Source organism: Paralichthys olivaceus, chromosome 17 (genome assembly GCF_024713975.1).
Source record: "Paralichthys olivaceus isolate ysfri-2021 chromosome 17, ASM2471397v2, whole genome shotgun sequence".
Taxonomy (NCBI): Eukaryota; Metazoa; Chordata; class Actinopteri; order Pleuronectiformes; family Paralichthyidae; genus Paralichthys; species Paralichthys olivaceus.
The window spans coordinates 12,796,375-12,823,372 of NC_091109.1; the positions used below are offsets into that span (position 1 = coordinate 12,796,375).

Below are 26,998 nucleotides of genomic sequence, written 5' to 3' on the forward strand. Positions count from 1 at the left end.
TATGCCTCAATGCTGGAGATAGTCCAATAGGATAAAATGATGGAGCGATATGTATGTGGAAGGTCAAAGGTCATCTTCACTGTGACGTCAGAGCTTACCAAACCCAGGAGGACAAGAACTGGAACTATATCCTGCTAGTTGAGTGGTTGGCAGAGCCTGCGAGGCGAAGTGGTTCTTGTTTGACCACATTCAGAGCAGAATAATCTTGAGTGTCCCTCAGTGCCGGCTACGAAGTTGAATCTGAGGTAACATGTGTGAGCGAGACACTATTAATGTCCTCACTGTGAATATTCAACAAGAGAGAGAAATGTCTGCTGCTGCTTATATCTTTGCATGATACAGCTGTATACATATATTATGGAGGGAGACATGACAGCTGCCCAAGAGCGAAGACAAAGTATTGTGATCGCCCCCTGCTGACGGCAGTTCCGATCATAAATCCCGTCTCCTCTATGTTAGTGGCTGAGACATGGACAAACTAAGGTATCAATGATGGATCATGTTTCTGGGAATTTTTGTTTTAATTAATTATTTGTTGCGCCTCAGCCGGACCTTGTTTCCAGGGATTCATTCCCCGATTGATACTGCTCAGACTCCAAAGGTGCAAGTTGGCAGCGTTCGTATTCGAGATATATTGGCTTCAATTTTTGATTTTGGAAAAATGTGTCGTCCATCTTGATATACAGTCTGTGATACAGACAGTCAAATAAAAAATGTGTCCTTTTGGATGTCCTGATAGCTCAGGGAGTTTGGAGCACTGCTCTGGCCACTGCTTCCTCTGTTTTGAAAAATAAACTGATCAGTGACAGACACAGGACCTGCAGCCTCAGTGTGTTTCAGTGTGTGAGACTGATACTGACAACACAACTTACCTTATCCCTCTCATTATTTATATCAATACTTCTTTATTTTCCGAAAATATTAATAACATTCATATATATATAAAATATTCGAAGACGAGTATAAATCAATTGTTGGCATGTGTAAAAGAATCATATAGCTGTGAGCAGGCATCAGGAATGTGAAGTATTTAAGTTCAGGGTCAGAACAAGGCAGACAATTACTTTTTTTGTCACATGGAATCCACCATTGTACTGGACCAGCAGACCAAGCTGCAGTGTAGACACACATTAGTGAATCCCCTCTGGCGTGTCCTAGTCGTGGATGAGTGTGTGTCCACTACCAGTGTGTGTTCAGTGTTTGTTTTGGGATTAGATTTTGACCTTTGTGTGTCTGCCTGTGAGAGTGTGCGCGTCTGCCCTGCTTTGCATTCCATTGCGATGTGTAAAGCCTCATTCTGCAACAATAGGGCATAGTTCCCAAAGCGTGTATGTGTGTGGGTGTGTGTATTTCAGGGTGTGTAGGCGAGTGGGGACATACAGGGAATTCATTCAATCACTGAGGCTGTGTGTCCTTCCCAAAAGAGGTGAGGGAGGGAGGGAGGGAGGGGAGAATGAGCAGCAGCAGGTGGAGGAGGGGCAGGGTGACATGATGGAGGGTGTGTTACCTGTCTGTCTGTCTGTCTGTCTGTCTTTCTGTCTGTCTGTCTGTCTTTCTGTCTGTCTTTCTGTCTGTCTGCTTTCAAACATGGATGTTAATGGGATAAAGCAAGTGTTCAGTTATACAAAAATCTAAGAGGGCTCGCTGTGTAATTCTATTAAGAGTACAGCTCTCTCTCTCACTCTCACTCTCACTCTTTCACACACACACACACATACACACACACACACACACACACACACACACACACACACACACACACACACACACACACACACACACGTACAAACAGAGTCAAACACTAGCCCTTTTACTTCTCCCTCAAACAGGGCCACTGTGGGTCCCATCAAGGCCCTGTGTGGATGTGAGAGCAGCAGGGGGCACACACACACACACACACACACACACACACACACACACACACACACACACACACACAGTTGTGTCTCCATGACTTCAGAGGAAGATTACATTGACCTACATAGATTTCCTGGAGACGTACTCTAACATTAACCTCAACCTACGCTCAAGCTTCATCTAAACTTAAACACATCGCCTCAAAATTAAATGATCTGCTCCCGTCCCCTTAAGGACGATGAGTCCCCATAATATGTCTGTGTAAACAGATTGATGTCTCCACAACATGAGTAATACCTGAAACACACGCACATAAATTGAAACCTTGAATTATATGTTGCCATCAATCCTGTCCTCCGGATGCAACAGCATCTGATGAGGCGGACGAAAATAGTCTGGTGACGCACTAGAGAAGACATAGTCCTGGAAGTGTGTGTATGTGTGGTCATGGTATCACGTAATATAAAATGTTATATGTACCTGACATTAATGGTAAAGTAACTGCCCACAGGTCTTTCTGGTTTAAAGCCTTTTTCAGTAGAGACAGTGAGGACATGCATGTGTGTATCTACCATATGGAAAAGATCATTATGTAACATCATCGCTCTTATGCCCAGATATAGTGCATAATGAATAGTATGCCATGTGCAGATGAATAATGCAGATGCTGCAGATCTGTGAAGGGTTTCCCATGTAACTGACAAGCACTGACAATGTTTGCTGTACAGACAGAGCCCATTCTTCCTTATCAGACAAAAAAAAACATTGTCAATTAATTGGAGGGGACCAATGTGTATGTTGTCGATCACTTTGCAGCCTCCTGATCTGCTCGTATCCACGTGTGTGTGTGTGTGAGTGTGTGTAAGCACATTATTTTCCCGCCCATGTTAGACTTATCATTGTTTTCCATCAGCTCTAATGTTTTATAGCCTGCTGTGTTGTGTCATGACTGACCCTTATCAATGCAGCATTGGACCTCTGTTTTGAAACATTTAAACCCTATTAATTTCATATATGTGTAATAATGTTCTTGCTTTTCTTCCTCTTAAACTAGACCACCTTCCCTTTTCATGAGACAGACTTCCTGAAACAAGTGTGATCTCATTCTCTGACGATACTTTTTTTTTGCAGTATGAAAGTTTTATCAGTGGATCTACCTCCACCTTCCCCTCTGTATGTGTGTGTTTGCTAGAGTAAGAATAGAAAACCTGCGAGCTAAGTTCACAGAGAGGAGATATATTTTTAGAGTATTTATTTCCCTGTCCTCATCTGTTTACGTGTCACTCCAAAGTGTAGAAGCAACACTGGCTTTGGTTTCGTTTCCACTGCAATTAGGGAGCATCTCCAAAAGCCTTAAAGACACTTTCTTTATTGTAAAAGATGCCAATGAAAGTATTTTGTACCTATTTTGCTACACAATGTAAATTCTGGCTACTTCTTATTAACCTTGAGAGGGCATTGGAAAGTCTTAGCTCAGGAACAGGGACATTTTGACAGCAGGAACTAGGCCCTGCCCAGTTTTCATAAGTTGGAAAATACCTAAAGTAATACAGAAAAAGGCCATTAATGTCTTAGCCCTGTAACTGCACTTAATCTCACACACACACACACACACACTCACACACGCGCACACGTCCCTCGGGCTTTAGGCCACTCCCTTTATACGAAGACAGACCAGGGGCCTGGAGGCTCTCTCTCTGTCTTGTTCTCTGCCTCTGTCTCTGTCATCATCGTCTCATCTCTCATAGCTCTCTTAGTAGTCGTAAAGCCTGATAGTGAACATACCACCAGCCTCTTACATAAACAGCTGTGTGTTTGTGTGTGTGTGTGTGTGTGTTTTCACAGTATTTGTCATTACCTGATCACAGCCTCACAATGTATTTGTCATTGTCAGGCTGCGGGTTGAAATGTGAAATAAGAGAAGTGTGTATTACTTTGCCGACTGTCATTCTGAGGTTTCAGAGAATGTGAGTCTGTGTGTATGTGCGTGTGTGTGTGTGTGTGTGTAGGGTTAGTTGCTATGATAAAAACATTTTCAAATCCCTCGACAGTGATTCTTAACTGGATAATAGTCACATTATCATTTCTTTTAAGTTTAAAGACTTCTGAGTGAAGGTTCCTCTTGGACAGAGAATGACAAACATTTGATAAATAGCAACAATTTTACAAATCAGAGGTAGATCAGTTATATAGTGGTAATTATTGTGATACATCAAATTTCAATAATCCAAATCACAATCCAAAACGTCTGCTTTATTAAAGATTTTCTATGAGATTTATTACTGGTATTATACGGTTACAAAACTGTCACCAACACTTGAAATAATGAGTTTCACCCAGACAATACAATATTAATACTTAAAGAGCAGTAGAAAACGATCCTCGTAGCAAAACTTTTTGGAAGCGGTTCCATGTCTCTGTTGCAGGTTTTATAGCTCTGTGTAAACGCTTTAAACACATGCTGTGAGCCCAAAGGCTTAGGTGTGATCTCACCAGGCCAGAGTACAAAGATGTTTTAAATTAAACACCCCAGCTCCAGACTCCAGTCATACGATCATCTTTGAGATGGAAACCTCAATAGGCCTACTGTCATTACTCGCCATTATTTTTGCCAATGCCTGTGATCCACCATTCCGAACCACTGCACCACGGTCACGTAACATATAAATAGAAACTCTGTACAAATATATGGTTGGTGGCTCTATTTGAAGAAGCCCTGAGATTCTCGTGTTCCATTCTCCTTGTGTCAGGGTGTGTTGACAAAGTGCTGTGATTGTGTGGCTTGGTGAAATAGACTGTATGGCCTGTCGGGAATGTCAGTGATACCATCTCTCTTAGATTAGTGTGAAGGCAGCTGGACACAGGGACATCTAGAAATCTCACACACACACACACACCCAGACACACACACACACACACACACACACACACACACACACACACACACACACACACACACACACACACACACACACACACACACACACACACACACACAGTGTACACAGTAATAAATGGTCATTCTATAGGATTTGCTATTTGACTTTCTGACATTATCAATCAGACAGTTGCAGCATATCTTACATAATAACATAATTACATAAAGTTGTAATTTTCTTAGTCAATTAAAACATTTTTTTATTAACCTTTATTCATTCCAGTTGTTTAGTGTGAGTAAAAGCACTTTTCCTAGAGGTATCTCTGCTCCGTTATGTTCTGTCCCACTCACACACAGACACATGCAGACACCACTGCTGGTGTCTGTGAAGTAGGTTGTGAGCCATGAGGTTAATAGAGAGAGAGAGAGAGAGAGAGAGGGAAACAACTAGTACAAGCTAGTTACATTTGTGCAAACAGGTGCTTGTCAAACTGGTCAAGCAAGTGAAGGAAAACCAACAAGTCCCCAGCAAAGTGAGAAAATATTTGTAGTAGTTGTTTTTACTGCTTAATCATGTAATTAGGGAGATTTAGTAGCCGAGACTAGTTTACTTTAAAGTATTAATTATACCCCACATAGAAAGAGAGACAGAGAGAGAGAGAGAGAGTGAGAGCTAAAAGAGCCTCATCAGCTGTCTCTGTAAATCATTTCGCGCCTGGTTGTGAGGAGGTAGTGTTGTCCCATTTCTCTATGTGATGAAGGGTAGTGACCATCTAGCCCTTCACACATCCCTTCACCCGTAGTGCATTCAGGACCCCCCGGAACGCAAAGGGTTCGACGGACATTCTTGTAACTCGCTTTACGAACAGAGGAAGCAAATCAGCATGGTGACCGCTGCGGGTGGGCATGTTGCAAAATAACCATGAAATAATGTTTCCTCTTCCCCTCTCATGGTCTGATGTTTTCAGTGTAGGGCAGAAGTTTCTATGGACAGGACTAATGTTACATTGAAATAACTGATGTAAACACACTGACTGTGTATTGGTCAATAGATCAATCCGTCCCATCTGTTCTGCAGTTGTCGGTTATGTCACTATTATAATGTTGGTTGATATAAAAAACATTAGTTCATATTGTTTGTCCCTGTAATAATAATGTTGGTTGGCTGCTGATGACGTAGAGAGTGGTGTCCCAATTCCTAGGGGAGGATTTTCTAGCCCTCCCCCTCGTGGCTCCGTTTGGAGGGGGACACTCCCAGTGAACTTCATATCTAGGAGTAGGGTCAAGGGAGGGGAGCTGGGACAGAGCAATAGTACATGCAGTATGTCCTCTCTCCTCCCATGAATACGTTTAAGGACGGATGTGTGGAATCACCGAGAGTACATCGATTTTATATAAACATGAAGATGAATCCAGATGTTGTTGGTGAATGTTATGATGATGATGATGATTAATCAGAACTTGTGCCTGCTTTTTTAGGAACATTATTTAGCTGCACACATCAGACTTGAGAATAATCTGTAAAACTGTAAATGTTTGATGCCTCTTGAATGTGTGTTTTACCACAGCGACATTCACAGAGTCAAGCATTCAGTCAAGCAGCGGTGCGGGCCAACTCTGTCTCTCTCTCTCCCTCCCTCTCTCTCACACAAACACACACACATGCTCCCACTATACACACCCTCTTGCATGGTAACCTAGCACACTGGGCGTGTAGAGGAAATGTCCCACCTCTCTTAGAAAGTGACATCAGAGGAGAGCTTTCCACACAGTGTCTACAGGCCCTGGACACTGAACACTAGGTTTTTACAGACCATATTGAGTCTGTGTACTTAAATACATATTACACACTGTACTCAGTTTTATTAAACATCCCATAATGAGCATAATATTCAAGATGTGGAACCCCCCCCTTTATTATGACTATACATGGTGATTGATGAGTGATTTAATCTTAAAGTGAATTACAGATGGTAACATGATGTTTTCACTTGAGCCACTCTGATATCATGGATCTATGCTCACAAACCAGCAGAAGGACCGCCCACTGGATGGCTGTGCTGATTTGTATCACGTGTCTCCATCATCGTTTCTCTTTCACACACTTTTCTCAATAGAACATTTCAAAACTGAGAAGAAAGTTCAACATTCTGATCCTGGTGTGGTGTAAAGATTTGATTCTGTGGGAAGATCGCCCACTTCTAGTGATACTGATAAGTTCATCTTTTAAAAAAGCTAATTGATTCTTTCATGTCTTTCCTACTTGTACTTATTGTGAGATTTAAAGTTCGGGGACATTTTTAATTTATTCTGTCTTTCACTTCATCATTCTCTGTAGTTGTGAAAGAGTTTATGAGACGTATGAACATCTTTTATTAGTAACTTACTCATATGAAGAATTTGGTCTCGTGATGCATAACCACAGAGCACTTAGATAATACTTTCCACACTGGTTATAGATATATTTCCTTTTTAATTTATTCATTCTCTTAATTTCATTTAATTTTATAGGTTTGACGTTCTATTTGAAATCTGAACATCTCCACTGTACATTATGTACACAGGGCTTCTTTATGCAGTGAAAGATCTCAAAAAAAGAGCAAATCCTCAGATGTTATTGATAAAAAATTGAAAACACGTCCTCGTTCTTTACTGACCATCAACTGATGGATGATGTTTCTGGTTGCTGTGAAAATACAAAGACAAATCTTAAGTGGTAATAAAATCAAAATAATAATTATCCAACCACACACAGATTGTATTCCGTACTTTGAGTCCAGTCAGGTAACAGTGACTTGCTGCAGACTGTTATCTGGTATTAAATTTCCTCTCCCCAAACAGGAGAGCTAATGCCTTATCTTTTTTCTGTAATGTAATATTCAAGCTCAATATCGACTTCTGTCCTGTATCTGCACATACATTACACAGAATAACTCTCCTCCTCTGTCCATTTGAAAGCCTGAGTCTCTGCCAGATGGATCCCACCCTGCGTTTCCTCCTCTTTATATACAGTCTATGGTTTCCTCTCAGTGCTCTGACCATGTGACCACTCATAATCATAGTGGTAATGTAGGGATATTAAACTGCCCTCTGGCTGTTTTACTGCCATATTGTCCTTGGACAGTGAACAGCTCCATACTCATTGGCCAAACCTTTAAAGTAATAGTTAGTGTAGCTGGAGGGAGTCCAGTATTGACATTGCAAATTCTAACTTTAAGTTGTGGATTTTATGGAACAATGTTGTTTCATAACAGCAGATGGTACTGTCACAGACTCTCAGCAGCACAGGGATGTCCTTTAGTCTTTGACCATGACTGTGCAACATTTCAGGGAATGATCTAACACTTTGTGTGACGCAGGATGAACCTCTCACTTTTCCCTTACTTTTTTAACCACGTTACACCAGGGAAGAGACATTTGTCTTTTCACATTTCTGAGATAATTATAGCCACACCACAGCAGCTAATGCTGCAGTGCCTTGCTCGGCGGCACAGTCTAGAAGTCCCAGCAGCTGTTATGTATCTGGTTTCAGACCTGCAGCTGGAATGCACAAGTGTATGTATCAAGTGTGTGTGTATACTTATTCATCAAGCTGACACACACACACACACACACTATTTCATTTTGGATTTTTAGATCTGAGCTAAGAATTAATTCAGGTTTAATGATTTTCAAAGGGTAAACATCTTAACATTAACATTTCACCATCTATATTGTTATTTCATGTTTAACCAGCGCAGTTTAGATCAGATGTTTGTAATAATAATGTTTGTCTTAATAAAAAAATTATTATTCTGCTAAAAATCCAAATATGGCAGCAGGGCCATCTTTTAGCACATCCCGGGTTCCATCATTTTTCCACACAGTCTGTGGCTCAGACATGATCCATCCTGGTGTCCGTTAGTGACTGAGCAGTCTCCAAGACTCCTGAGTATAGAAAACCTTTCCTCAGGATTAAGCCAACAGGACATTACATGGTTTTGTTGTATATTGGAGGATCAGGAGGTGAAAATACAGAGGGATTTTTTGGATTAGATTCACAGTGTTATGTCACCCATCACCATGACAACTGCTATATGAGCCTGCCAGTGTTAAGCCTATGGAAACTCCCACATATACACAACTCATTTTTTTTTTCCTCCGTTCTCTTTCACTCCCTTTCGGATTTACAGAACTTCTATCGGGCTTTCACTCCAATATCTGGACTCTGGACCTACTTCTACTACATCAGGTTTATTGTTTTCAATTTGCGGGGACTTTCAGAGATTTCAGATTAGAATAGATCGATAATAGTCCATTTATATTCTGATTCACCCAGAAGACACAGACCATTAAACCAGATACGCTGGCAAACAACACAGCTCAGAGGCTACCAGTAATAATAATCCATAAAATAATAATAATAAGGCAAAAAAACTGTAGATTACCTACCATTGTCTTTCAGTTTTAAAAACTGGCTGCAGTCTTAGTCTTTACAGTTAAATTTGTGGTTTAAATATACACTTATATCTACTGATCCATTAATTATGGTTGTGCCATTTATATAGGGATGACAAAGTATCTGACATAGTCAAATAACACAGGGGATGTCTTGATTTCATAAACCATAGTTTTGAGCTTCTTGAGCCAAGTACCGAAGGTCATGGTTCAATAACGTCCATCGTAAACTATCTTTGACCCGTGCAGACAATGGTGTACAGAGAGCACAGAAACCGACAGCAGCCAAGTTTAATTAGTGACAGCTGATATGAGGAACTGCCAGCAGCGTTTGTTACTTTAACACCGTCGCTCAGAATCAACTGAGAAGCTGCAGCTGAATACTTTCGTCACCGACTTGTTAATGATTATAACCATTGGAACTTATAGTGAGCCTGTGTATCTTTTCCAACATCAGTGTCTGCACTCAGTGTCACCGCTGTGCCCGGATAATATTTCACATTCACACGCTAATTTTCACCGGTTTGTGCAGAAGCTTGTTGGATGTTGCACCTTGGAGCCCTTAACTAGTTACACAATTGTTTCCCATCCTTGACAACATGTGGCCACAATTGCAGTTTTGAGTGCAGTCACAAAACCTTATAGTATATGTAATTGAGGGCCCTGTTGGAAAATAGGTTTGGTCTGACTCATGAGTACTGAACTAACAGTGTCTTTACAAACTCCAACTTGTATTATTGGATAGTGACTGTAGATTACATTAGAGAGAGACATCTATTTTCATTCTTCTACTTAAACGTTCTGGTTGACCTCATATAGCTCGCACAAGTAGCTACCTGTTCATGGTTCTGAATCAAAGCTACACCGTAGCTACGCACAGGGCCAACGCCGCCGTTGTGAGCATTGTGTGTAGGTGTGTGTGCATAGCTCTCCAATTACACTGCCGAAACGCTAGTGGGCATGGAGCCGGAATGCTAGATGCCATAGAGTTTCTATGCCACTGTGTTGAGTTTCTTCCAGTTTCCAGTCGGCTTGTTCACATATTTTGGAGTTGGAGCTGTGTTGATGAGCAAAAAAAGAACTACAGCGAAGAAAAGAAAGACATCGGAGGAGATGGTCTGTACGATCATTAAACTAAGTGAGGCAAAGCAGGAGATTCTGGAAATATTGCCAGAAATGCAATGCTACCAAGCGAACCAATGACAGCTCTTGTGGTCTGCTTCGCCTCGAGTTGTCGCGGCATAGTTCCAATTTTGGGGAGGTGCACGTCAGGGTACGACATAGAGTACATGTTTACGTGTAGGCTACACCGGAGCTACGGCATAGATTGGAAGCAGAAGCAGTTACTGAGTGTGGACAGTGGGGAGCAGAGATGTTAAAATGTCCTAATAACATCTTAATGAGACATTAAAAGCTCTGAATTGATTCATATGATTTACTTCCAAGCATAAACATTAATGAGAGCTTTTGCATCCAAGATATTTTGGCTTAACTTCTGTATCGTTTGGATGCGTCATCCATACAGTCTGTGTTGATTTATAGTTTATTATTACTACGATCACTGACAAATTGCTGTTTTTGATAATACTTTTGAATTTCAGGATTACATGTTAATATCACTGAGTAATGTTTTGTGTACCACAAAATGTTTTTATATAAAAAGTTGACTGAGGGACTTTTTTTCTGTTTGGCTCTTCTTAGAAAAGCAGCCATGCAAGGACCTCAGCCATGCTACCACAGTATTTTATTTTGCACAGGATAGGTTTGTGATAATGTCTAGTGTAATTATGGTACAAAAACAGGCTTGTATAATACATTTAACAAAACTGCATATAACTGCAACAAAGACCCTTTTTTTGTATTTGTTGTCAAACTTTTCAGCCCTCGTTGTTAATCCCTTCATGCCTTGTGATCAGGTAACTTGACTTCTATGTGCAGTTCAATCACTCCCTTGTTTGCTCGTCATTCTGTCCTTTTGTTTACATACAAAAGTGTTGTGTCGAAGCAGATTAAGAAGGGGCTTAACCTTCACCTCTGCTTTTTGGCAGGCAGTGAACACCCACCCACCAGCCCGTGAGCACACACACACACACACCGACACACACACACACGGACACATATGGGTTTAAAGCACAAACATAAATGCACAACTAATCCACACATACACTGGAACATTTGTTAGCAGACTACACAATAGAAACTGCCGTTTCCGTGGATTTCCTTCCTTTGTTGAATCCAGATTACATTTGACTGGCCACACCACAATCACGAGCCGAGGGTGGAAAACAGGAGCTGAGCTTAAATTGAGGCCCCTCACAGGGTCTAAAGATCCTTGAATTTAGGATTTTAGGATCTCAACCCAAATCCAGCCCGCTGTCGGACAAGACTAATGAAAAGCTTCTGCTCCTGTGGTCATGTGGGGAAAAACCACTGTAGAAACAGAAGCTGAAACACCCAAAAAGGAACATGCAAAACTAGACCGTCTTTTCAGCCATTAAAATGATTGCTATTGTTTTCATTCTGTGTTTTCTTGCTTGGTATGGGTGGCATGGATCACTCGGCTAACTGCTGCCGGCACACATGACGTACAGCTAAACACACACACGCAGATGATGTGGGGTTAAATCTGGAAACTAGAGCAGTGTTTCTGACCACCATGGTTTTGTGGTAAAGGCAACAGCCTTCCTGCGACACACCCTGCAAGGTCTCAGCACTGGGGACTCACTTACTGCTGCTGATACACTGGCAACCAGACATGTAATGAGCACACGAACGTATCGTTTATATTGATTTATATGTCTCAGAAAGACATGCTTGTAAAACATGATTAAATAGATGACTGACTGGCTGTCATTAAAATAATAATAATAATATTTTAATTGTTCAAGCCCATTGAAATAAAGGCCTGGACCTGGATTATTTGTGCTATATGTTCTATTCAATATCCTATACAACAAAATGTCAGCAGAACAATTCAAAACTAATTATATTATATTTGTGTTTTGCCAAATTACAACATAAATTATGTCAAGGCACTTAAGTACGGTTGAGATGTGATAGAGAAACCCATAACAAGCAAGCACTCTATGACTTTAGAGGGAAAAAAATCTGCCCTTCAATGGAGAGATGGGTATCTACTGGTTGGGGTGAGGGAAGAAAAGTGACGCAGCTTCCAGACATCCACGGTCAGGACTGCAGATTCTGGATGATAAAGCCTGTCTCACAATTGCAATTCATCCTGAAAGGATCTGGTTGGGGCTGATGTCAGAGCTCTGAGAAAACCAGTTAAGTTTTATTCCCCCAAACTGGGAAAACAATATCTTCATTTTTGGAAGTATACCTGTACCTGATCTCTTTTAAGTCAGGGAATGGACAATCCAGCAGATGGGGCTGTGGAGTTGTATTTGAGTTTCGACCTCTTCCGTTTGAAGATTGCAACGAGTCTCGATATATTTATTAAGATAATGATTTCAGTCTCAAAACTAAAAATGATTGTCTAGTAAAATGTGTTAGATGTACTTTCAGTGAAAACATTTTCCTCCTCTGATTTGTCATGTGGCTGCAGTTTAGGGAAGAATGATCATTCATATTTATGAGTGGATATAAATGTTGTTGACAGATAAAGAGGAGCTAACAATACACGTCTCGTGATAGATCACGACCGGCTGCTTCAACAGTGCGAGAACAGGATGTTCATCCAAGACGGCAGAGATGGTTTCTACATGACAGAGATGTCGGTTGTAGTGTTTTTGATTTAAGGAGGGTTGATGACACAGAGGTTGTCTGGGGAGCAGAGAGGGGCTGGCTCCTCCTGCTCCTCCTGCTCCTCCTCCTCCTCCTGCTGCTGGCACCGCAGATAATCTGGCATTATAATTGGAGGATGACACATCACGACTCTGCAAATTCCCCTGGTGGCCGTTGGTCAGCTGAACTCCCGGATGAGCTGGTGACTGCTTGGATGACGGTCTCTTTGTGTCACTGAGTCCATGAGTCCATGTTCAGGTCCAGATTTCTTCCTCTGTGTTGTACATGCATAGTTTTATGCTGTGTAATCCCAACTGAAACTGTGCCTCCCTGTGGTAGACAGTGGTATTATGTTAAGGTTTTCATCCCTGTGCTTTGTGTAGCTCCTCTCCAGATATGTCAAGCCCAGGCCTAGCAGCTCAGTGTGTTGCTCAGGGGCACCTCAGCAGGATGAACCCCACATCACATTGTTTGGATCAAGGTCTTGTTAGTGCTTAACATTCATTTATGGTCATACCAGATTCCCCCCTAATCACAGAAATAAATAAATTTTGTCATTTTGCTCATCATTGTCGATAAACAATGAGGAAGGCTTTATTTTTGGGCTTCTTTTGTCACCGTGTGACCTCTTGCTTCTTTTCACCACTTCTCCTCTTCACTTCCATCTTTCTCTATTCTGCTTCTCTTCCTTTTATTTATTTTTTTTTCATTTTAATCTGCAGTTTTCACAAAGCCATTGTTTCACTTGCATTTTTCATTTTTGTAACTCTAATTCAATTTATAGGAGTTAGGAGTTTCCCATTATTTCAAAGTGATAATTTCCCAGAAATGGAGCACTCTCTACTGTTTCAGTAAATTAAGTTAAAAACCACCAATTGAAAACCAAAACCGCATTATACTGAACAAATTGTGCTTTTCTGATGTAATTATTTCATCTGGATTATATCATATGGTCCAATTCAACAACAGCTTCTCTTAACTATTGTTGAGCTGAAGAGAAGCACAATGACTCCTGAACATGTTTTCCAGTCTTCTTAACACTTTTGAGTCCACGTGATTACAGGTTATACATTATACAATTGTGTATAACCATTTCGGAATCTTTGAAATTACCCTCATGGTCTGTGTACAGCATATATTTTTTGTATTTCTTCAAAAGTAGTCCCCCCTCTAAGAGATGAACAGTATATACTATATTGTACCATTTGCTAGCTTTTTCTTTATTTTCTTGTTGTTTCATTTGACATCACCACTCATCATGTGACTCTCCCTTCTCTCTCTGTGTTTTTGTGCAGTCATGGCGGAGTTAGACCTGAGTCTAAGTGACGCGCTGGCAGATGCTCCTCAGACGGGGCAGGTGGAGAACCTGGTGGAGCGGGACTTTGTGGCCCAGCTGGAGGCAGAAAACTACGACGATCAGGTCGGGGAGACGGTAGGAAAGACAGACTACATCCCCCTGCTGGACAACGATGACACCAGGGCAGGTGAGACGGATATGTTGGGGACAGTTAAGCATGGGGCAGTGTAGATATTACTCATCATGACTACAAGCACAGTCAAGGAGGCAAGACTGTGCTGACCGTGCAGGAAACCAAATCAATACAAAGATGTTTCAACACTTTTCTTTCATAGAAACAATGAAAAGAGAAACAATAGTTTCATGACAGGGCTAAAAGGAGTGCTTAGAAGAAACCACTACTGATCACGGACATTAAAAACATTACAGTAAGCTGAATTTACAGTGTCAGTTCAACATCAGGTCAAAAGATTGCACCTCCTATTTAAATAAGAGTTATTTTGATTAAAATCTCCCTGATGACTTGGTATGTTTATCTGCTCCTCTGAATTTGATCTGATGCATGAACGTATTTTAAACCAGATGAAATTGTGTGTCATGTTGCCTCCTAATGACGGATAGTATCAGGCACCGCTGGACACCGGCTGCCATTTTTTATCTGTGGACGTGTCATTCAGCCACAGGGATATTAAAGTAGCCTGAGCACGAGCAGACTTCAACATCCAAGCTAAAGTTTGGGATCTGAACTGGAAGTTTTGTTCTCTGAACAGTGAGAATATTCATTCTGCTACAGTGAAGATGTTTAAGGTTCAGTTCCAAGGTCACATATCTGATGATACCTAAGAGCGTATCCTCACCAAGGTCATGACCTTTAGATAGCAGTTTGTTATCGGCTACACGTTAATCATGTCATTGTGCAGGGAGGGAAGTAAAACAGTATGGTGATGTCACTTAATTCGCTCGTACTCATTTACTAAAGCTAATTGATGATACTTCACCAGGTTTTATTTCTTTTTCTGCATCGAATATCCAGAATAAACAAGTTCTCTTTCAATACGTTTAACTTTGTTGTGTAGCATCAGAACATATTATATCTGGTGTTTGTGCGACATAAATGCATTCACAGGTTTTTCTGTGCATTTAGAAAATATGTTCATCAGGAATTGGTTTCAAAAGACCATTTTTCTTGTTTAGAAAATTCATTTGTGAAAGTGGCATGAGGAAGTTGGTAAAACATGATGTTTCCAGTCAGTGTTTGATTTTGATGTTATATGTTATATATAGGGAGCATGGATCTACACTACTTTGGTTAAATGTTACCACACAGCAGTAAAATATTAGATGAGATAGAAGGAAAACAAGCAGCTGGGTAGATAGGAGGGTAACTAAAGAGATGTATAAACAGTGAATGGATCAAATAAAGATCTTAGCACATAACCAGATAAAGAGAAGTGACAGTGGACTGGGGATGACTCAGCTCTCAGGCCTGTTGTGGTCGCACAGACACTTTGGTCAGACAGTCAGACTGTGTATGGGCACACGTCAGTGGCAGCCGGCTGCAGGACGGGCCGTGGGTGGTGCTGCCAGTGATCAGCTGTGGCACTCTGTGTGCATGTGGACAAGTGCTGACACGCTGAGTGCCAAATAGCAGGGCTAGGCAGTCCGCAATTTATTGTCCCCTGTCAGCAAGAGATCCAGGCGCAGGAGGAGATTTTCTATTTTATGTTATTGTTTTTTAGCGGGAGATGATGTTTCTGCACCGATGCACGTGTAATGTGTTTGACTTCCCTGTATGTTAATTTGTGTGGACACTTATGAATCCTACATTCTGTGTAAATGCAGTGAATGTGCATGTTGCATGCATGTTAGAGGTTTTGGAGCTTTGCATGTCTGTGTGTGTGTGTGTGCGTGTGTTTGTGTGTGTGTACACTTTTTCGTTGCCTCTCAAGGACCTTTTCCAACAAACTTGGGGGCCATGGGGACCAATGCCTGGTCTAATGAGGCCAAAAATCTTTTTTCCTGGTTAAGGTTAGGGTTCAGATGTTAGCAGTGGTTAGGTGAAGGTTCGCATTATGTGTGAACTGGTCATGTTTAAGGTTATAGATAAGGTTTTGTGGTTTGTATCACAAAGCAAGAAAAGGTGACGATAAAATGTGGCAACAAAGGCAGAGAGGAATAAGAGTTAGAAAGCAAATATGGATGTTCATTTTTTTTTTTAATTTAAAAAAGAAAATGCATTCTTAAGTCTTAAGGACACAATGAGTTTGGTCAGAAACTTTGACATTTTGTTTCTTTCCAAGAGAAAGCTCTCAGCACCCTATTCATTTTTATACTTAAGGTTGTAATTATTAGTTCTTTTCAGTTAGAATGAATTGACCAATTTAATTCCCAGCTCTGTTATCCTGGTCATTAAGGAGTGTCATTGTCCACCTCAGGTAACCTAATGACATTGAGACAAAGTTGAACTCACTGCATGATCCCATATCATAAGGCTCAGTAGTAGAGTGGGTTGTAATCACAGGGTTGGAGGTTTAATTCCTAGCTTGCAAAAATGCCTTAAAGGGATAGTTCCTGAAAAATAGAGAGAACTGTCTCTTTAAAGCAAGAACATGAACCCCATTGCTCCCAGTGGTTAGACCAGCACCTGGCGTGGTGCTGTACTGCGACCATCTGTGTGAATGGTGAGTTAACGGGTGAATGAGAAGTAAAACATACTTTGGATAAAAACTGTCCATTTACTAAAATCTGTATTGTGTGCATGCACATATTTCTGCACATGATGCTCATTGATGTGTATGTGTGTTTGAGTCATTCATGCTCTTGTGTATTCGATCCTTGGTGTGTTGATACAGTGTATTATTTGTGTGGTATATTGGTGTGATTGTGTTGTGTGTCTGTTAAATTTGAGCGACTCAGCAGTCAGATGTCACCCAGAATCATCTCCTTCAGCATCCCACACTGACACCAGCTGACACGCTGCCCTCCGCCTTCCCACAGCCTGACCATAGCTTGACTGTGTGGTATTAACATGCACATACACACATACATGCACACACACACACACACACACACACACACACACACACACACACTAACACGCAGGAGCCTTTTAAAAGCCTAAAATGATCAGTGGGGTTCAGTTGAACACAGATGAAGTTTGTTGTATCTCTCCATACAAACCTGTACGATTTAGTTTGATTTTCTATCTCTGGCCATTAGCTCTCATTAGTAATGTGTCTGCTTGTTTTCTGCGTGTGTGTGTGTGCGCACGCAGACACGGGTTCTGCATTGGAGAATGGCGAGCAGGAAGCTCATGGGGTGCAAAAGCCTGGTAAGACATATCCCTTAGTTCCCTTTGCTGCCGGTCAGTCCGCTATAAGGCCTCCTCATCATCCTCATTCCCACAGTCATGACCTTTTTCAAGTCTTTTCTAGTCTTTCAGTCTTGTTCATTTCCTCCCTGTTCTTCACCTCAGTTCATTTCTGTGTGTTTGTGTGTTTACGTGCACTCCCTTTATACCGGCATTTTACAGCAGGAGCCGCTCTTATTGCTCTCAAGCATCCTTTCAAGCTCCTCTCCTGAACAAGGCTGCTGCTCTCATAAGTCTCTAAGAAGCTCAAATTGGGGAGTTGAAGTGAAGAAAATGCCAAAGTACTGATTTTAAAGCCCTCTCCACACCGCCAGGAATATAATTCTGCAGAGATGACAGACTCCTATTTCTCTGGGCTGCAAGTACTCACCTATAAATGCGTGAGTCGAGAAAATAATAAGTGGAACAGCCTTTAAAATATGCAAATATGTACAAAGTAAACTTCCCATCATTACAACCCAAAATCCGCACAAAACATACTAAAGACATGAAAGACAGTTAAAAAAGTAATTTGGTGCAACTATTTAACCCCCCACATTATTAAAACATAACTCGACATTAGTTGTGAATTGTAGTAGCAAGCAGAACAAAATCATTGGAGGCTTATAGGAGGGGGGGTGTCTGAATCTCAAACTGTGGAGCCTTTAATGGTCGCTTTGAGCCTGCCAGCACAAATTTTTAATTCATTAGAGAAATGTATAAGGCCACCTAAACATGCAAACCACTGTGAGTAAAAGTATATTTTTCTTCAATGAAAATAATGAGAATAAATATCATATGGAGCTGCAGGTGTATTCAATGTAAAAAACACTTCATTCAATTATGTTTCATATTTTGTGTATTTTATAATATATTTTTGAATATAAGCTGTTAATGTGTTAGATAATAATATCAGCTAGCTTTAAACTCTGATAGACTTTCATGTTTAACACTGTTATCTTTTATCATTAATGGTGGTGGGGTCGTTCACCCTAAACATCTGATTTAGAGCATGAAAGTTGCATTGCTTTCTACAGCTCAGGAAATGCACACAGGAGTTAAGACTTAATTTTATTCTGCTTTGAAAATGCAAATGAATCAATTTGCATAATCAATTCATGAAAAGGATTCTTACTTGGCAGCAGAAATTGTTGCCCTGATAATATCAGCAGCTCTGCTGTTAACAAATGAAATAACACGGCCATTGAAGCCCAGTTGCACATGTCCCTTGTACTAAACACTCCTGAATCATTGAGCCTAATCTCATATCAGAGATAATTAGCTGCAGGGAAGACACTCAGCTCTAGAGATGATTGTTTATTGTGTCTAGTGACGAATCCTCCATCTTGCCTTTTGGCTTTCTGCTCTTACCGAAATAGAATAAGCAGAGAAGTGTTTCTGATGTGTGTGGGTGTGTGTTTATGTGTGTGGTTCAATTTGGAAACCAAGATATCAGTTGTTGTTTTTTTCCGTATTCTGGTCTAATTTTCCCTCATCTCTCAGCCTCCATACTCCACACACACTCCTGCTCCTCATTTCACTCTGTTCCATTTCAAACATCACATCTGTGCATGCCGGCATGAGTTCGTATGTTAAGGCTTCTACACTGAAAACATGCAATTCCCACATATATGTGGAGTAGAACATGTTGTACAAAATTGTTCAACACAAGTCAGTTCAACCACAACACGTAAACAAGTTCAACTCTAACTAAATGAGGCAAACAGCAGGGCAAGAGAAAGTGATGCAGACAGAGATCTGATACACTGACTCTACATGGTGTAAGGGTACAAGTCTGTCACAGATATAAGATATGAAATAAACATAACCAGGGGATGATGCCTTAGACTACGAAGTGAATTGACCTCTGTTGACAAACTGTGTGTGCACAACAAAAGTCTCAAACCTAAAGTGGCCTTCCCAGGGTCCTTACAGCATAACACAATGTCAACAATGAACTAGTCGTACAAATGACTGGCAGGTCAGCTCTGAAAATAACACATGCTCCTGGCTAAAGTGAATGATGATACATTGACACACAGGATAATAATACTAGAGCTATTTGATCGGGTCTACAGGTAAGATTAGCAAATCCACCTCATGGAGACCAGGTTACTTGCATTCTATGCAAACAAATATATAAAATATAAATCACTTTATCTGAGCTCTCAACTGGAGTCATGCAGTCAATGAGTAGGTAGGTATAAAAAAAGATAGAGGTTACCCTGACATGTAATATTATAGTATAAAACATGGTCAGGACATCTATAAGCAATGTAATGTTGACATACCATGTGATAAGAAAGTAGCCCCCCTCAGTGGTGCCAGTGGATGCCTCACTCTAGTTAACGGCTGTGTAGGACTGTCGTATATTTCTCTTCATCCTAAGCTCTCACCAAATATAACGCATCAAGTGCATATGATATTTAACCATATTCAACACATGACTGCAGCTTTAATCTGAGCAGCTGAGAAAAAAGCTTTTTAAGTTTTTGATTAATTATATTAGTAATTTTTTTTTTTTTAATGGTGTTGCTAGTAATAATGAGTTAATGTCATTATAGACCTCCAGTTAGAAGTAGAAGTAACAAACAACTGCTGCAAGGTAACCCATAGACTGTATGTAAAGATGGACTTATGGTTTTCACTTTGTGTACTTTGACTAGTTTGGTCCGTGTCCCTTCCACTAACATGGAGAGGATGGGGTTTATGACCTATACTGTAGCCAGCCACCAGGGGGCAAGCAGGACGCTTTTGTTTCACTTTCGGGGAGGTGTCATGCCGTCCACCTTTCTATACGGTCAACATAATATTGTTGCATCGTGATGATGCGGTAACTGTCTGAGCCCTGTTTGGCGGGTTACCAGCATTCTGTCCATCGTCCTAGATTATTCTCAAAAAAAGACACAAACAGAAGGTGTTTCTCTAAATTCCACTGAACTCTAATCAGCACAAGTGCAACGTAGGGAGGTGAAAGCTGTAAAACCTGCCTGCTGCCACATTCATGTTCTGAATATGATCCACTGACATGACTGAAAAGCTTGGTTGACGGTGGGAGGGGTGATCTGCATGTAAATCTAACATCTGTGTTGGCATGTTCACCGCTTGGCTGTCTGGTTGTTTGCATGGCATGGGGTGGCTTGTGTTACCATGGTTACAGAGCTGTACGTGTGTATGTTCACTGTAACTTTTGGTCAACAGTTCTGTGTCAGATTTCCCAAACTGTCCTGAAATCAGCAGTATAATAGAAAAGGAGATGTGAGGTGTGGCTGAATAATTTTATTGGGCCTACTTTAGTGAACAGAGCATCTGGCTTTGTCTAGGTGCGTTAGATTCATTCATCATTGTTATTCAAGTGAACCCCTGGGAGCAGATGCAGGACGCAGGCGGTATAAGTAGTAACTGGGTCAGAGAATTGAGAGCGTAAGCTGAATCCTGACAAGAGCAAATGCAGATGTGTGTGTGTGATGCTGCATGTCACCGCTGCTGCACGACTCTACTGCATGGCATATAAAGACAAGTATATATATACATTATATATAAACATATGAGTGTTTTCCCAAATAGTTGACCAATGAGCACCATTGCAACAGTCATGTAGATGAATCTGGCACACAACCTGCAGAGGGACATAAATCAAATTTCTCCCATTGGTCAAGTATTTGACATTTGTTAGATGAGTAGCAGTTGATTTTTTGACAGCTTTACTAACCTGCTTTCTTCCTTTTCCCCCCTCCTCATCCCTTCCTCTCACCCTCCTTTGAAATATTTGTTATCTTACATTTTGATTTTTTGTTGATGCACTTATCTCCTTTCCTTCTCTCCCTCCCCAACTGCGTTCCACCCCATACGTTTATTTCTCTTCCCTCCTGATTTTCTCTTGATCCCCCTGATTTTTTTTCTGTCCCCCTCCTTTCTCAATCCCCCATGCTTCAGAGGACTAGAACCCGCCTCCACCACCATGCCGACTGTCAATCAGCTGTGCTTCCGCTTCTGTGCACCTCTTCCCGATCCCTGTGCAACACACACACACACACACACAAACACACACACACCACACAGAGCCACCACACAATCTACACCAACTGTGGCTTCTTTGACCCCATGTGAAGAGTAAAGTCTGAGTTTACATCCACATTAGTGTTCTCTCACACACACACACACACACACACACACACACACACACACACACACACACACACACACACACATGCCATGCTCTCCTCACTTCAGCACACACTGTTCCTCCAAACAATGTCGGCACACTGTGATTCGCTCCTCTGGGCAAACTGTGCGTCTCTGACACACAACTGATTTTAGACATACACACAGTCGCATTTGAAAGTCAAATTGTTTTATTGGTTCTAGTTCCTTTTGGCCATTGTCCAATGACAAGTCCTCTCCTTAGTTTTGTTTTATAGATTTCATTTCCTTTCATGTATTTTACTGTAGCAAATTAAAACACTTTGAATCAGACAGACAAGTTAATATGTTTATATCCACACATACACACACACACAGATTCAGAGGCATAGACCCCATCGAGCTGCCAACCTTTGTCCTCCTGTCTGAATCCTCTCACACTGAGTTCCCAGCGCTACAAGCCTCATCTGTCAACACCCAGCGACCAGCACACACACACACAAACATACTCACATATTAACCCACCAAAGGAACATTTTTATTTACGTCAAACAGTTTATTTTTCTCCTGTGATGGACCAGGACTTTCTAACTGCTTTGCACTATTTTTTAAGATTCCCAAAAAGATGAAGAAGTAAATATTATAGCCAGACCTTGAGTTGACAATCATTAATCGTAAAGAATGTAAGAGAGATATCCCATTGGTCTTTGCGTCGTCTTTTCACTGTAAGTCTGCACTTCTTAGAAATTTCTCAAGGTCTCAGTTTATATTTAAATACAAACTTCTCGCTTATTTTATTTGCTTGCCTCCATTAATTTCTTAAAAGTATTAATAATGTCATGTGTGTTTGTTGTTTGTGTGTTATGCTTTCTTGTGTTGTTATACTCTATATGCAATAAATATTCATAATAAAACACTTACGTTCACCTCAAAATAAGTTACGAGGTGATATTAGCAACAAGCTATTGAGAAAACTTCCCAATCTGGGCCTCATTCACAAATTCCCATTAAATTCAATCAAGTTGCACCAAATTGCACTGATGCAAGCAGCACCCTTAATGTGCCTGAATGTTTTCAATCAACATCTATGAATTCTTTCCTCAGATGTGGAAAATTATGAAAAAATTAGAAAAGAGATTAAAAAAAAACAAACAATCCTGAATCCGCCCCTGGGTGTGAATTTGCAAATTGAATGGGTTCTTCTCTAATACGCACACCATCAAAACAAATTGGTGTTCATCTCTTTTTGTTTTCCTAATACGAGTGTTTGCTTTGAATTTCAAAGTACATCACTGAAAGCACTCAGAGGTCACTGTCTGGCCAAGAAATAGTCCCTATACTGTTGGAGGAGCTTTATGGATTATCCACACCACTGTATTACTACTGTAAACAAATCTTGGCATATCTTTTGAAATGCTCTGCGTAGTGAAAATGTTCAAAAGGAGTTGTGAATGAGGCCTGGTGGGATTCTATGGTCTGCCAACAAGTCTAAAATGGCATTTCCTCTCCAACAAGCCAATAAGAACAAGCATGTTTAACTCAGTTTGACTCTAATGAAACTCATTGGATCTTCCAGGTAAAAGTCATTGTAGACCTCTGTTGTGAGGGATCAGATGTCAAGGTTGATACAGACACCACATCAGTTTTTTCACCTTGTAGTGTAACGCACTATATTTTTCCGTTTTGATGTTTTTTTATTATTCTTTAGCTGCATGAGAAGTTCATACATGTTCCACCATGCGTTTGATTCAGCCTCTTTAATTAGTTTGTTCCATATAGTATCTATTATCCCAGAGTGTCCTTTTATAGATGTGCCTCTCTCTGTAGTCTGCCTGCACCTTGTGCTAATAAAGCAATATTTAACACACACTTACCTGGCTTTGGGTTTCTCTTTCTTCTTCTAACCAACCTGAACTAAACCTTTTATCTAATGTCTAACTGCTGCCTCTCCCTTCTCTTGGCTCCTCTCCCGTCTCTCCTGTCCCTCGCAGCATTTTGAATTATGCACAGTATTATTCCCCGTTTCGGATATTTTATACCGTTACAGCTTTTTGAGAGAACAAGACGCTTAGTCATGCCGGCTGTAACCTTTCAGATGAGGTGGATTTTTACAGTGTGAAGCTTAAAGATTAGTGTTTGCCGCAGGGACTTGATTTTCTTTTACTTCAGAAGGATGGTTAGAAAACACATTACTTTATTACTCTTTCCTTTTTTGGGATAAGAATAAAAAAAGCATTCGCTCTTGCCTCGTGGCTTAAAACACATCGAAAAGGAAATAATGGGGATTTTACCTTCTTTAGAGAGGTTTGCCAGGTATCAGTACATGAGAGGTTCTCTTTCTGAATTACAGCCGACGTGCAGGTTTTAAACATTGAAGAGCTCAGGACAGCACAGAGCAGAGAGCGATGTCATGGCAGAAGCTCATCTGCTTTTTGTATAGTCACTACATTGCACTGGACCATGCTCAGCTGTACTAAAGAAAACTGCCTTTTCAAGTGACAGGTATGAGTGTTTATTGGTTCGACACACCATCACCAGATTTTGCATCACTGCAACAAGTTCATCCACGTGTTTCTGTGCACATTTGCATCGTTTTTGCATAAAAAGTGGAAACACTGCAAAGAATGTTGGAAAGTTGATATAGAAAAATGTCAAAATGCAACGAAAACATACTTTGTGAAAACATCAGATTTGTTTGAAGCAATGAAAGGACTGAAATGTTCTTTAACACGTGAGACAAAAATGTCTCATTTGCTTCACATTTTTCGTTCTCCCTTATTATTGTGACATAGGAACCCTCGACTAAGCATAGTATGATTTAAATAAATGTTTTCGATCATATGATGATCTTCATCAGCTGGGTTGTGGACTGCTGCTTGGACAAAAAGACTTCACCTCACTCTGTTCTGGGAAATATGATGGAAATGTTGCTTTAAACATTTTAAAGTCTTAATGCTTGATGTAATACAAATGAAATAATTCATAACTGAACTAATGGTTAGTTGTGTCCCCTTTAAACATTCTGTATGATTTAATTACCTTGTTGAGTTAATGACCAGCAGGGTAGCTCGGAGATGAGATGCAGTATTGCTCAGGCTTTACCATCCACTGTAACCTCCAGAGATCACTGTGACCTGTGCAATGCTCTCTGTCAGCATGTGTGTGTTTGCACGCGACCATCTATATGGGGCAGCCTGTCCTACTTAGACTAGGAGTTGCGGCGTGGGTGATGCAGGGAGGAAGAGATTGAACAAGGCCTCTGTGTAAGCAGATGTGCTTTTCAGTGGAGGGAATGTACCGAATGTACAGCACAAATAAACACACACACACACACAAGTATGAACATCCCGACACTGAGGGAACCTCGCCCTGAACAGCTGCTCTCTTGCCTTACCCTTGAAGAGGGTGAGGTGGGTGAGAGAAGGACTTTTCAAAGTAAAATAAGAGAAAAGTTTTTAACAGACTGAAGGAGATAGAGACTTGAGGAGTTGTTTATATAAAGCATAGCCAACCCTCTACATTAGAACAGTACATGATGTGCATCTGCCCACACAGTGAAGACGTACATCAGAGCTCCTGTCATGGTTCCAGGATGTTTCATCTATTAATAGTGAAAGATGTTGAAACACTTCCCATGCATACCATCATGACGTGTGCGTGTGTGTGTGTGTGTGTAACCCCTAACAATGAGCATTACAGTCTAACAGAGCCATAATCCTGCCTTTAGACTCGCAGAAAGATTTTATTCTGGTCAAGTCTGACTTTCAGCAGTTGATTCAAAATACTGTAAATATTCTGTATATATGTAAGAACTCATTGTCGAAGACTCATCCTTTGAAGAAGTATCGCCCCGTTGTCATGATGTCACCTTCTCTTTACGTGATCGGAACAGCGCAACTCCTCTAACTTTCAGCCGCACATCACCATCTCTGTGTTATTTGATAAACTCATGCTGTCAGCCTCTTTCACTTGAAGAAGTGATGTGTCAGAAATACGGGGGTAAATCCTCTTTAAATATTCATGATGCAGCTTTAATCCCCGAGCTGGGAGAAAACATAATTCCCCCCTCACTGATGCCTCCTCTGTAGACAGAAAGCTTTTCATCTGTGTTCCTCACATGTGAAGGTGTGTGCGTTTGACTCCCGAATCTTATGTCTTTGTGTGTATCCCCACATATGTGTGTGTATGTTTTTGAGTGAACAGATTTCTCCCTCTTTATTCTCATGTCAGAATATAGAGTGTGTGTGTGTGAGGCCTCAGACTTTCCTTTAAGCTTCAAATGTGAAATGCTCTGAATTGGGAACATCCAACACCGCATGCAACTAGTGATTTTCCTCCTCTAGTACTTGTTCACTTCATCTGTTGATTTGACGGGTACTGACTGCACAATCCCTGCTAGGCTCAATAGATTCATGACTGCAAGGAGAGAGTGTGACAGCTGGATTGCAAATTCGGGCAAAAATCCTTCTTGGTAGTTTAACTCCTTAATCCTGCCAATAAAAACTAACAAACCCTGACACGAAGAAGGTCAGGAGAAAGTCAGAGAGGATTAAAATAGCCGCAGAGGGATAGTTTCCGTGTTATTTTCCTCTAAACACACATATAAACACAGGCTTGTATTCAGGTGAGGGCAAGGAGGTGTGGAATATACAATGGCATCTGAGGATTCAGAAGGAAAGGCAGCCTTGTTTTGAAAACCTGCAGGTCTTTTTAACCTTCTGCTTCTTAAACATACACACACGCACACACACGCACACACACGCACACACACACACACACACACACACACACACACACACACACACACACACACACACACACACACACACACACACACACACACACACTGCGACATCTCATCCAATACACCATGCTTCTCTACTGCCTGTCAATGCATATCACCCTCTCGCACACTGAATTAGTACCAGCACTGCATTAGCCTCCTGTCATCCCAGCACACAAACCTGGCAGCATTTCATTTAGGAAATTTTTTTTCTTCATGGTGGAAAAGAAAGATTAAACCAAATACATCCGTAAATGCCTTTTAGCTCAGACAATTTGCCACATCTCAGGCAATAAAATGATAAAAAAATATATATTTATACAGTATATAATTATAATAAAAAGAATTTATATGTGAAAGCTCCTCTCTATGCAGAAAAACAAGTGCCCCTCTCCCATCACCTGCCAAAAATAAGCAGCATCATCACCCTGGACTGATAGATGAAGAAACTGATGAATAAATTAATGGATGAGTACTGTCAAGTCAAAGACTTGACTAGTCAACACTATA

At 40.8% G+C, this 26,998-nt stretch overlaps 1 protein-coding gene across 10 annotated transcripts in view; it reads left to right on the top strand.

Annotated features, from left to right (window-relative positions):
• Positions 1-26,998, top strand: part of LOC109629516 (microtubule-associated protein 4) — a 94,450-nt gene that overhangs the window by 8,483 nt on the left and 58,969 nt on the right. For all 10 annotated transcript variants that reach the window (XM_069511988.1, XM_069511991.1, XM_069511992.1 and 7 more), the window contains exon 2: positions 14,212-14,400. In XM_069511988.1, coding sequence (XP_069368089.1) covers positions 14,214-14,400 — 187 coding nt within the window. In that variant the 5' untranslated portion in view covers positions 14,212-14,213. The remainder of the gene's footprint in view (positions 1-14,211; positions 14,401-26,998) is intronic.